General features: G+C 43.0%; 1 protein-coding gene across 2 annotated transcripts in view; it reads left to right on the top strand.

The window, feature by feature from the left end:
- Slc22a15 (solute carrier family 22 member 15) overlaps window positions 1-11,892 on the top strand; it is a 103,984-nt gene that overhangs the window by 36,772 nt on the left and 55,320 nt on the right. For both annotated transcript variants that reach the window (XR_003849701.1, XM_008834023.3), the window contains exon 3: window positions 11,456-11,588. Coding sequence is in view for 1 of the 2 variants with exons in the window: in XM_008834023.3 (XP_008832245.2) it covers window positions 11,456-11,588 (133 nt within the window). In the remaining variant the exon portion in view is untranslated. The remainder of the gene's footprint in view (window positions 1-11,455; window positions 11,589-11,892) is intronic.

The raw sequence follows: 11,892 nt of genomic DNA on the forward strand, positions 1-11,892 counted from the left end.
GGGCTGCCTCCAGGATCCTGTTTTGCTCCTCAGTAGTGAACAGGACACTCAGGAGCTGGTGGCAGTCGTCCCAGGTGGGCTGGTGAGTGAAGAGAACAGTTTCCAATAAGTTAATCAAGTCCCTGGGGTTTTCAGAGAAAGGCGCATTCTGTGAGCGCCAATTGTAAAGATCACTGGTGGCAAAGGGCCAATAATGAAAGGGCTGGTTGCCGTCTCCGTCTGAGGGTCCGGCTGGCCAGAGGGGGAGGACAACTGTGTCAGGCTGGAGGGCTGCCCCCCTCCTGCTCCTTGTGGCCTGTGTAGGCCCCTGCGGGAGCGACGATGGTTCCTCAGAATTGGGAGGCGGGGTCTGCACTTGTGGCACTGTTGGGACGCTTGTCTGAGGGGAGTAAGGCGGGGGAAAGATGTCACTCTCCTCCGTGCCTCCCTGGAGAATGGGTTTCTCTGCCGCCTTTGGTCTGAGAGGGAGGACCTGCAAAGTTGGGGGGGGGGACAACAGGATTAACCAGGGGAAGAAAGGACTTGATCCAGGCAGGGGGGCCGTCAGGTCGCTTGATGAGGCCCCGCCAAGTTCCAATGTAGGGAATCTGGTCCTCGTGGCCCGTACGTGGGTGGAAGATGTGGTCCTCTACTCTGGAAATCAAACTCAGGTTAAAAGTCCCTTCAGGGGGCCATCCAACATTTAAAGAGGGCCAATCAACTGAACATAAAGTTGTCCATTTTTTCTTTTTTACATCTACACTATTGTTATGGGCAATCATCTTAATGTCCCCCCAGTGGACTAACATAAGATCCAGAGGGGAAGATGGGGTGTTGCCCATAGTATTAGTAAGTCCTGTCCGTTTTGTCAACAAAGAAATTAGAACAAAGAGCACAAGACACAGGAAAGGACACAGACAAACAGAGGGCCCAGAATAAGCTGCCGTGGCTTTCAGATGGTCTGGACTCTCGGCCGGGTGAGTTCCCTGGCTCGATTATGCCAAACACCGTACGGGTAGGACGTGCGTGTACCAACAGGGTCACGAGGTCCTCTGAGGTTTCAGACGGACTAGTGTCCTGGTGGGGCGTCCAATGAACAGCACCCACCCTGAGGATGGGGACATCTCCTGAATCCTCCAGGTTGCCTCATTAGCATTTCAGCGACAAAGAAAAACTGAGATCAGATGGCCGCGACCAAACTGTAAGTATAGAGAAGACAGGCACATGCACAATTTACAAAAACTTACCCGGCCGGTTGATCACAAACCTTTTGGGGTCGGTTCCTCTCGGGGGTCTCTGGGGGGAATCTTGGACGAGCCTCCAAATGTTATACCTCATTCACAGGACCCCAAGAAGACCACCGAGGATCCAACACACCAAAAATGCAAAAGCAAGGTTTATAGTTTATTCGGGCTTAAGCTCGGGCTCTCAGACTGCACCAATATAACGGACCCGTGCTGAGAGCCCCGGGTGGGGGAAGAAGGGGCTCTTTATAGGTTAAAAACAAAGAGAGGAGGGGAATAACAGTGTCACTTTGTAGTTGGTCCAAGAATCCTGTTCACCCCAACACACCTTTGAACTGATAGATTTTTTATTGGCGGGTGTTGTTTTCAGGGTTGTGGAATGTGCGGGCCATCTGTGTGATTAGGAGTCTTTATTTTTACTCTATAGAGCAGTGTTCATACCCCGGCTTATCTAATCTATAGTTTTCTGGAAAGGGAACAGCAGAGGAGGAGTAGCAGCAGCAGGTATGCATTTCAAGCCTTACACAGAAGCTGAAAAGAGCAATCAGTGGGTGTCGGGAGGGGTTGAATGAGGGGGATCTCTGGGTCCTACATTCATGTTGTGGCTTGCTAATTAAAAATGGATGTGGGCTTGGAGTGACTAAAGCTCTTACTCAGTGTCCCCAGCTAGTAAAGGGAAGGGCCTTTTGCTGGTTCCTGTGGCCCTTCTACTGTGGTACAGGGCAGGCATGCATAGAGGCAGCTCGTCTGTGAATGGTGTCCCACAGGTGCCTTTTCTGAGGGGATGTGACCCAGGGTATTTGTTCTAGACAAAGTTCTAGCATGAGGATTCTGGCTAGCCAACCTGCACACACAAACCTACCAAGTACAGTAGAAGAGCTCATGATTATGCTTAGCTTTATTAATTCTCAAGGCAAATGAGCACATGTGCTTCATGATTCTTCAGAAAATATCAAAGGAAGGGGACCCGAGAAAGGAGAACTGTGAGTTTGAGACTAGCCTACACTACATCATGAGACCCTGTCACAAATACAGACAGGGAGTGGTGAGAGAGGAGAAAGAGGAAAGGGAGAAGAGCAGGGGAGATGTAAGGAAAAGAAGAGACACCTGAAGAGAGGAGAAAAAACTGACAGGTTTCTTTCTCCTCAGCAGTTCCCCATGTGCCTGGACTCCAGCAGCTGTGCACCCCAGTGGCAGTGGCATCGCCCAACCTTTCCTTTTGGGGAGATTCAGGAAGACCTAACAGGGCCTCTTCTGCTTTACATTTTTAATGTGGAATGGCCTGTTTTCCTCGGGGTTCTTTTATTTTATTGGGCGGTCAGTGCAGTGTCTGTCCTATGTGTGCTCATCTCCATGTCCAGAATGTGTGAGCCACATGTGAGTTCTCAGGCCGCTTCTTTCTGGGACCTTGGAGGGCTGGTGGACTGGTCTTCCAAGTCTGGGGTGCTTTGGAGTGACTACAAGTGGTTTCCAGTCCCCCTCCTGCTCCTGAAACCACCAGTCAGTTGAGAACCAGCAACAGAACAGAATAATGACTGGTCAGTAGGTATCGCCATGGCCAGCAGCACAGGCTCCATCCGACTGCTATCTCTGTACTGAGTTGAACTCATCTTAGTAGTAAAGTGCAGTTCCAAGCTAAACTCCTACTCTACTTCTTATAATTAATTCAACTTCAGTTATCTCTCTAGTTTTTCAGTTGTTCTTCCAATCCTCACAATAGCAATATTAAAAGTCTCTGGAAACTGGCATGGTGGTGCATGCCTTTAATCTCAGCACTTGGGAGGCAGAGGCAGGGGTATCTCTGTGAGATTGAAGCCAGCCTGGTCCATGGTGGATTCAAAGCCAGCAGGGACTACAGGAATACTCTGTCTCAAAAGGACAGAAAAAAAAAAAAAGTCTGTGGTATACGGATAACATAAGACTTAGATCTTACTGAAACTTTTTAGTATAAAAATCAAAGCTTAAAAAAGAAGTTCTTGGGCCAGCAAGATGGCTCAGTGTGTAAAGGCACTTCCTGCCAAGACTGAAGACCTGAGTTTGATTCCTGGCACCCACATAGTAGGAGAGAGAACTGATTCCTGTTAGTTGGCCTCTGACCTCATACATATGCTGTGGCACACATATCTACACACACACACACACACACACACGTGCGCTATAAATAAATAATAAATAAATGTTTAAAAAATTTAAAAATTTGTCTGTGTAGATAGATGTCAAGATAGTCTACAGAATTCTATAGTTTAAAATACCATTCTTAAAATCCACACTTTATAACTCTCATCAACATTTTATTGCATTTGACTTTACAGTACTTTTTTAATGGAGGATTTGGGGAAGGGTGAATAAAAGGTTATGCAATTAACATAGTATTTAATACAAAACTCCTTTAAAATAGGAGTCTTGGCTATTCTAAAATGAGCTAATAGCCATTGGGGTGAATTTATGTAGCAAATTGCTGTCTGCTGAATTCAAATTATTCCCTGAGCTATGACTCTAACAGAAAGCACCAAATATCATGGAGACACACAATTATCATGCTTAATTAGTGTTTGCAACCAAAAAGTGTAAGGTTGGAATCTTTAATATCATTGTGGATACTGAAGAGCTGAAATTGACTATTATCTGGAGATTAATATATTTTTCCCCAAGCCAGACCCTGGGGTCAAAAGAGAGAGTATTAAAACTATTTGAAAAATTCGTTGCAATTAATTGCTGTAGGGGCTAATTTTTTTTTAATGTCTCGCTTCCTTACGCCTGTGCTGCTGATTGTTACTGCCTGTACATTTCATCCATTAAGTGGTAATTCAGAGTGACAACTACATGGAAATGAAGCAAGTTAGTTAATCACCATGAAACTGTTCCCGAAATGCCCTGTCCAAGTACTCCTTCTCACAGGAGGCCCCTGATTACCTGATTTTCACCTGAAGTGAGATTTTCCTGCACAAAGCTGTAGATAATTTTTATGGGAAAGACAAGAGTGGCGAGGGGGTGGGGGTGGTGGTGCCGATTGTTTGGAATTATAATTAGGAACCATTCTCTGCTTGTGGGGAGCCCTCTAGGTTCTTCTCTGGGTGCTGGGGAAGCTGCTGTTTAGTTGGATACTGCAGCTTTGAAATACCCACAAGCTGGGCATGTGGGCTGTGGCAGTGGTTGTTAAGACCTGGTTTTCCCAAAGTATGACTTCAAGCCACAAGGGCTTGATCAGTGGGCAATAGACAAGTCTTATTTGTCCATTTTTATGGACTTGCCATAGCAACTAGGGAAGCTTGCCATTATTTTCATTTGCATTTTGACCAGGTGGGCTATGCCCTGAGCAGCCATGGGTCTGCCCCCATTTCCTAGAAAGCTGAGCCAGTACTAGTGAACTATACCAAGCCCCAGAACAAGTTCACCTTTTAGAGGAGACTGGGCAGCCAGATGAGGGGCAAGATGACTCTCTGGCCAGCCAGAATCATTACCTGGCTTGCAGGTTCATTGATCTACTATGTACCATTCATGGCATATTTCTGCTCCCTGCATGTGATCATGTGATTGTTCTTGGCAGAGATACTTGTGAACCAGTTATCCATGCCCCAGGAGCTAAACACAAAATCAGTTATCAGACTGGCTATAAGAAGAAAGACAGCCCCTCAACTTCTAAATCTCTCTCATACTTTCTTATGAAAATGCCACTCAATGGCTCTGAAGAAAAGAGGGCCAGTTAGGTATGTCCCTGAGTATCTGTAGACTCACAACTTAGTGCTTGAATTAGTGACTCTAGATACTGTTTGTGGCTAGGCATGGTAGCACAGACCTGGAATCTCCGCAGCCTGAGGGCAGAGGCAGGAGGAGCACTACAAATTCAAGACCAGCCAGGGCTGCATAGTCAGACCCTCAAAAAACCGAAACCAAACCCTAAAACAACAAAAATCACTGTTTGTGAAGATGCCTGAAAGACTATAGCATTTACTCCTATTATATAAATAATTCAATGAGCGTATAATTGGTGTTGGCAGAACCTGTAAGATTAGCACATGGGGTACAAATGTGCCCTTAGGAAGCCCATGGCATTGTAGCAGAGAGACAAGTGAAGACATGGCTTACCATGCATCATGTAGAAGCAGAAGTGGGGAGATATAGCAGGAAGGACAGAGGGCCAGCTCCACTGAGGTGAGGCAGACCAGACTGGGGGTGTGGAGGTGTGTTACAGAGAGTGGCTAGAGTTCATCAGGGGAGGAAGTGGGTGGGGAGTGGCAGACAAGAGCCCAGCATGTACAGAGAAAGGTCAGTTCCCTATAGGCATCAGGCTTCCAGACAAAAATAGAATAGAAATGTTTACTTCCCTTTGGATAGCCATGCCCTCACCTGGGCTCCAGCAAGGCTGGGTCCTGCATTACTCATGAATGGGCAATGTCAGCATCACTTGCTCTGTGCCAAAACAAGGACAGCAAGAAAGGGCCACACTTGAGGTGGGATGTGTCATGGGGGAAGGGTTACCTTATGCCTATAGAAGCTTAGTGAACAGCTCTTTACTTACCAAGTGCTGCTCCTTCTGAGGGAGCCATCTGTGCTTAGAGCATGTCTCTTCAGGTACTGTTCCATGAAATGTCACCATAAACTAGGAGAATAAGCAAAGAAGAACAGAAAGTACCACTTAGGTGACAGGAGAACTACAGCAGAGACAAACTTGTGGCAGTAACTGAGCTGGTAAGAAGTGGCTCAGAGCCTAGGCTACATGTGCCACAATTCTGAACTAGCAGAGAGGTCCCTGTAGAAATGACTTTTACAATATGGACATAAGCTGGACTAACGACTGTTACCTAATCTTGCAACCGAAGAGTTACTCTATATAATGAAAACAACCTCACAGAGCCATGTGCTTGTCTTGTGACCTGGGCATATGGCCTTGATCTCTCAGGACTCTTCCTTACCCTCCACCCCAGATAGTGTGTAAGATGGGTTGGGAATATGCATATACATGTGCTCATGCTTCTCTTTGCAAACAATGAGAGAAATTGAGTGCAGGTGATAGTCTAGGCCGGATCAGGGTGTGTCCTGACTTCTTTCCCCTTTCTTGCTGGAGATACTATTCAAATAAAAGAATGAGTGAGGCCCTGGCTTGGGAGCACTATGATGAGAGACATCTGAGGAAAGGGTGCTCCTCAAGGGCAAGGGGTTCACCCTTGGCCTTATGAATGCTAAGTCAGTTTGTTTCTTTTTTAAGCATCACAGTAATGTGCCTTAGAAATGCTGCAGGTCCCTCTTGTTCCTCTCACTTTCTAGTAGTTATGATCACCTGAGGAGCAGGTATTGCAATGTTCCTAGTCTTATACAGTAAGGAGGGTATGAGGCACTGCATATAATGCAGTACAGAAGGAAAAGAATGGCATCTGGAGTTGGTGTCATGTGGGGACATATATGGTACACTGACTGTAAGTGAATGATACAAGTAAATTTAAAACCAGAAACTTTTTTAGGCACTTGTATTTAAGACACACATGGAATGAAACATATGCTAGGACACAAGATTAACTGAATATGAAAATTTACAATAAAACTGCTGTGGAAGCTGACTATAAAACATTCTCTTCTCCCTCCTCTCAGCCTTCTGTTTCCCAAGCGCATGCTTTTGACATGCAACCTTCATTTTCTCCCTTTCCTTCCCTTCCCTTCCCTTCCCTTCCCTTTCTAGAAACACCAGATTCTCTTCCTCTAAGCCACAAGAGCTAATTATTTCTAGTTTCCTTCTAGTAGTCGATGTTTTCCTGCAAGTTTCCTGAACGGAACACAGCTTGTAGAGAGTTCAAAATGGAAAGACTTTCCTCAGTATATTGTCATTTCTGTGCAAAGGGGGGCTGTGGGGACAGGAGGAGAGTAATGTGTAAGAGCCGGCTGGTTAGTTATCTGGCTGTAGTGTGCAGCCTGTCTGATGATAGATCCTTGATATCTATATTTTTCATTACTCAGCTACTAACTTTGCTTTTACAATGATGCCTAAGCATGGAGTCCGTTTTAAAGAAATACATTTGTTTTTTCAGATGCTCATATTTCTGTTAGAGAACTAATTGATTCCACTTGACATCTTCATAAAGCTTAAGATTTAATGAATTTAAGACATGCTGAAGACACATTTTGTAACTTCCCTTAAAACTTCATGCGTGGTTGGTGCAGTGCATCCTAGTGGATATCAGTGATTCCTGTTCATGGATGACTCAACCCAGACCTTCCCTCCAAAAGCTGGGTCTTCCTTGCCCCACTTGAATTCATTCTCTTCTAGAAGTCTCCATTCAGTCCAAGGTGGACTGACTTACTAATAGTCTTTGATGGGCCTTCCCACTGTCAGCCTGCCACCTCCATCCCATGCTCTATATCACAGCCAGGCAGCTTTTCTCTATGTGTACTGGTATTTCATTCCTTGTTGGGACATGCCATTTATCCTCAGCCTCTAAACAAGGAAGACTCCAAAGACTCAACAAAGTCCCTCTCCCAAATGCTTCACTGACACCAGCCAGGAGTAAGTCTGTCTCTACTCTCACTGCCTCTACTCTCCTACTTTTTCTCCTCTTTAAGAGCTGGAAGGCTCTGCAGAACACCTGGTGCTGGGGTTGCACCTGTTTGGGCCATATTTATGTTCCTTTCATCTTTTATGGTAGAGGCACCTGCTCTTGGTTCTGCTCTGTATTATGTCTGATTTCCTGTCAGGCTGTTTTTTTGTAGATGAGGAATGATGGCATCCATGTTTTTAGCAGCAGGCCCCTCCAATCCAGTTTGAAATAGGGCATAATAAATACTCAACATATGAACTGGATGTAATGATTGGAGCAAGCATATGAATAAAATAGATGTTGGTTATTTAGACAGGTCAACACGAAAGGTTAAAAATATTTATCTTTATAGTCTTCTATCGATATACATGGAGAGCGAAGTGGGATTTTTGCTTTTTCCATTTGCAAGTGAGTTTTTCCATGAATTAGTTTAAAAAAAAGAAGATGCATTCTAATTGCTTTAGAATTTTCCATTAACAAAAAATGACTCGTCACTTTAGTAGTCTCTAGCCAATAAGAATTTGAATAACACACATTTTGATTTTTTATAAGCTATTTTTTAAATTTTTTAAAATTTATTTTATGTGTATGAGTGTATTGCCTGCCTGTATATGAGTGCACCTGTGTTGTGCAATGCCGTAGACGTCAGAAGAGAGCTTCAGATTCCCCTGGAACTGGAGTTAAGGACAGTTCGTAGCCGCCATGTGGGTGCTGAGAATCGAACCCGGGTCCTCTGCAAGAGCAGTTGGTGCTCTTAACTGCTGAGCCATCTCTCCAGCCCCACATTTTGATTTTTAAAATCTAAAAATTAATAAAAATGTTACTCTAGAATGTGAGTTATCATCATTTGTGATATACTGTAGTTTAATTTCTCATGTCCTGATAATATTCTGGATTGGATTTTACCCTGGCACTAAATATCAACCAAGGGGTAAGAAAATGAGCCAGCAACTGAGCCTCCTCCTCCCAAACCACTAAAAGGCTACACTGATATATTTTCTTTAAGACTACTATCCTCTGCATCCTATATGAGTTTGACAAAGTGAAACCCTTTTGGTCACATGGTAGCTATGTAATAAGCATTTAAATGATTCTTTAAAAATATTGAAGATTGAGAACAAAGCAAAGCATTTAAACCAGAATCAGGGTGAGTTTGTGAAATCCGGCTGCCTTCAGGTTGCCTTAAATCCTGAACTTGCCCCATACCTCAGCCACCCTCAATCCATTGAGATCTACTAGGAGATCTCCTGTTCTCTTATTTGCTTTTTGTAAATCCGCTTTTTAATTTTTCTATTAGTTCTTGAATGTATTCCAGGAGAACTAGAAGGATGCATTTGCCTAACCAGAATTGACTTGAAGAAAAATTAGTAGAAATTACTTTGACACTTGGAACTGGTAGCCTGAGAATCAGAATTTGGAGTTTGCTGGTTAAATATCCCCTGGGCCATTTCTTCCTAAAGCCACTGTCCAAGTTGACAGCTATCCACTTGCTGGAGGGATGGTACTATGGCTTTTTTGATGGATAGGAGAAAATCTGCAAATACTACAGAGAACAGAATAGCTGATGATAGAGTAGCCAAGTTAGCTGTTTCTTCAGTGTAAAAACAGTGCAGTGTATAACTAATATCTTGACCATAATAAACAGACTGGAAAATACTGACGCATAGAATAATGAAGGCTAAAGTTGTAGCTAAATTTTAAAAGCATATGAATAACAAACATGAGCAACACGAAAAACATAAAAAAGTGTTTGGATTTCAAGGTTAATTGTGCTTAAGAACAATCCCATTTGGACTTGTTTTGTCCATCAGAGGAGAAGGGATATCCCTATGATGGACACTGAGCTGTCTTCTCTAGGACAGTCTGGTATCTAACGTTGATTCATTTTCCCATTTGGAAAAATGTCACCATAAGCATTCCCCATGAGTTGGAAATTCTACAGAACTTCCAATGTATCCAAAATAAATTATTTTTTCACAAAACGAAATTTTTCCTTTAAATGCCAGAACTCTTTTCATCTCTTTTATCTGAAATTCTAAAACATATTATGCCCTGTCCTTCACAGACCTTTAAAACTGTCTTGTCAAGGTCTTCATCAATTGAGTTTTATAGGAAATACAAGGGAAAAAGAGAGAGATTGCACATGCTTTGGGTGTTGTCCCTGGTTCTCAAAGCATGGGAACGAGGTAACCCCAAAGCAAAGAGGGCACCCCAGAGAAGTACCATCTTGGGAGTTCTCAGGGGTAAGGGCTCTTCACTGGCTCTGACTGGGAACTGGGGAAGAGGAAAGATGAGCAGTGTTTCAGTTCTCTGAGATTATTTCAGTGAAATAGGAGCCCTTTATCACTAACCATCACTAGGTAGGACTGAAGTAAATATTTCTATTTGCACCTATTTAGGTCCAGAAACAGATTAGTGTTTAGTATATATACCATACCACTTAGCATGCACAAAGCCCTGGGTACTGTATCTATCACTGAATCAATCAAGCAAACAAGCAAAGAAAGGAACAAATATATCAAGAATAAATGAAAAAGAAATAGAAATCCTCAGTAGAACTTTAGCAAATATGAAAACCTTGACAAGTTTTTCATCTTTCTAAATGGAAATCTGTTCCCATTAAACAATGACTCCGTTTCTCCCCTCATGACCCTTGTAACTGCTGTACTTTTTGTCTCTGTGAAGCTAACTCTTGCAGGTACCTCACATGACTGGAATCATGAATATTTGCCCCTTCGTGTCTGGCTTGTTTCACTTTGTGCTGAGCAAAGTTCACCTAGGTTGTAGCATGAATCAGGACGGCATTACTTTTGAAGGTATATGAATAGTACATTTTGTTGATCCATCCATCTGTTGATTGACATAGGATTGCTTTCACCTTGACTATTGTGAATAATGTTGCTATTAACATGGGTGTTAACTGAGAATCAGAATTTGAAATTTGCTACTCATATTTTCAATTCTTTTTGATATACACCTAGAAAAGAAACTGTAGGAACATACTATGCTCTATTTTAATTTTTTGTGGACCATATTCAAGGGATTTAAAAATACTATTCTATTGGGGCTGGAGAGATGGCTCAGTGGTTAAGAACACTGATTGTTCTTGCAGAAGACCCAGGCTTAAATCCCAGCACCCACATGGCAGCCAGCAGCTGTCCATAACTCCAGTTCCAGGAATCCAACAGCTTCTTCTGTCTTCTGCCGGCATTGCACGACACAGGTACACTTACCTACATGCAGGCAATACACACATACTTATAAAATAATAAATGAAATATTTAAAAAATACTAATCTATTAAACAAAAGGATTATTTATTGATTACTTCTTGTGTGTCATGTAGGATACATAGGGATCAGAGAAATAGAAACACAGTTTTTCCCCCACCCCCAAATGTAAAGGTTTTGGACAAAGGGCATAGCCAACAGTCATGTAGGTAAGTAGTACTTATGTGCAGTGTTCAGTTCTGTAATAAGCTGTGTGCAGACTACCATAGTAATAAGGGCTTCTGGTGTTTCTGAAGATACAGTCTCCTTGAAGTTTGTCTATGATGAATATTCTACCAAATTCTGGTTAATACTGGATCATACAGGGGAGACAAGACATTCCTCTGTCCAAGTCTTTGTTGTATATGAGGTTTATTTAACTCAATGAATACATTGTTTTCTGTGACCTAAATGTCCCTCTTTATTTTTTCCTGTAGTGGTTTCTAATTGCCAACAAATCTTATAAAGTCAATGCGGCCAGCTCCTTTTTCTTCAGTGGTGTATTTGTGGGAGTTATCACTTTTGGTCAGCTTTCAGATCGCTTCGGAAGGAAAAAAGTCTATCTCACAGGTAATCTGTTAGAGGGTTCAGACACTGAAAAGAGGATTTATTTCCTTAAGACTGTTAAGGAAATAATAAGGGAGTTATTTCCTTAAAGTTCTCAAAGAGTTAGCAGGTGGACAGAGAACTTCTTTATTATACTGGCAAGTGGCCATGCTGCAGCTAGTGATGATTCTGGCCAAGTGGTTTTCAGTAACTAGCCCACATGGTTAAGGGCAGATATTTGTAGGTGTGTGCGCGCGCGCGCGCGCGTGTGTGTGTGTGTGTGTGTGTGTGTGTGTGTGTGTGTGTGTGCGTGCCTGTATATGGTGAT

The sequence above is a fragment of the Nannospalax galili genome, unplaced genomic scaffold, assembly GCF_000622305.1.
Source record: "Nannospalax galili isolate Female #2095 unplaced genomic scaffold, S.galili_v1.0 scaffold475, whole genome shotgun sequence".
NCBI classification, from domain to species: domain Eukaryota; kingdom Metazoa; phylum Chordata; class Mammalia; order Rodentia; family Spalacidae; genus Nannospalax; species Nannospalax galili.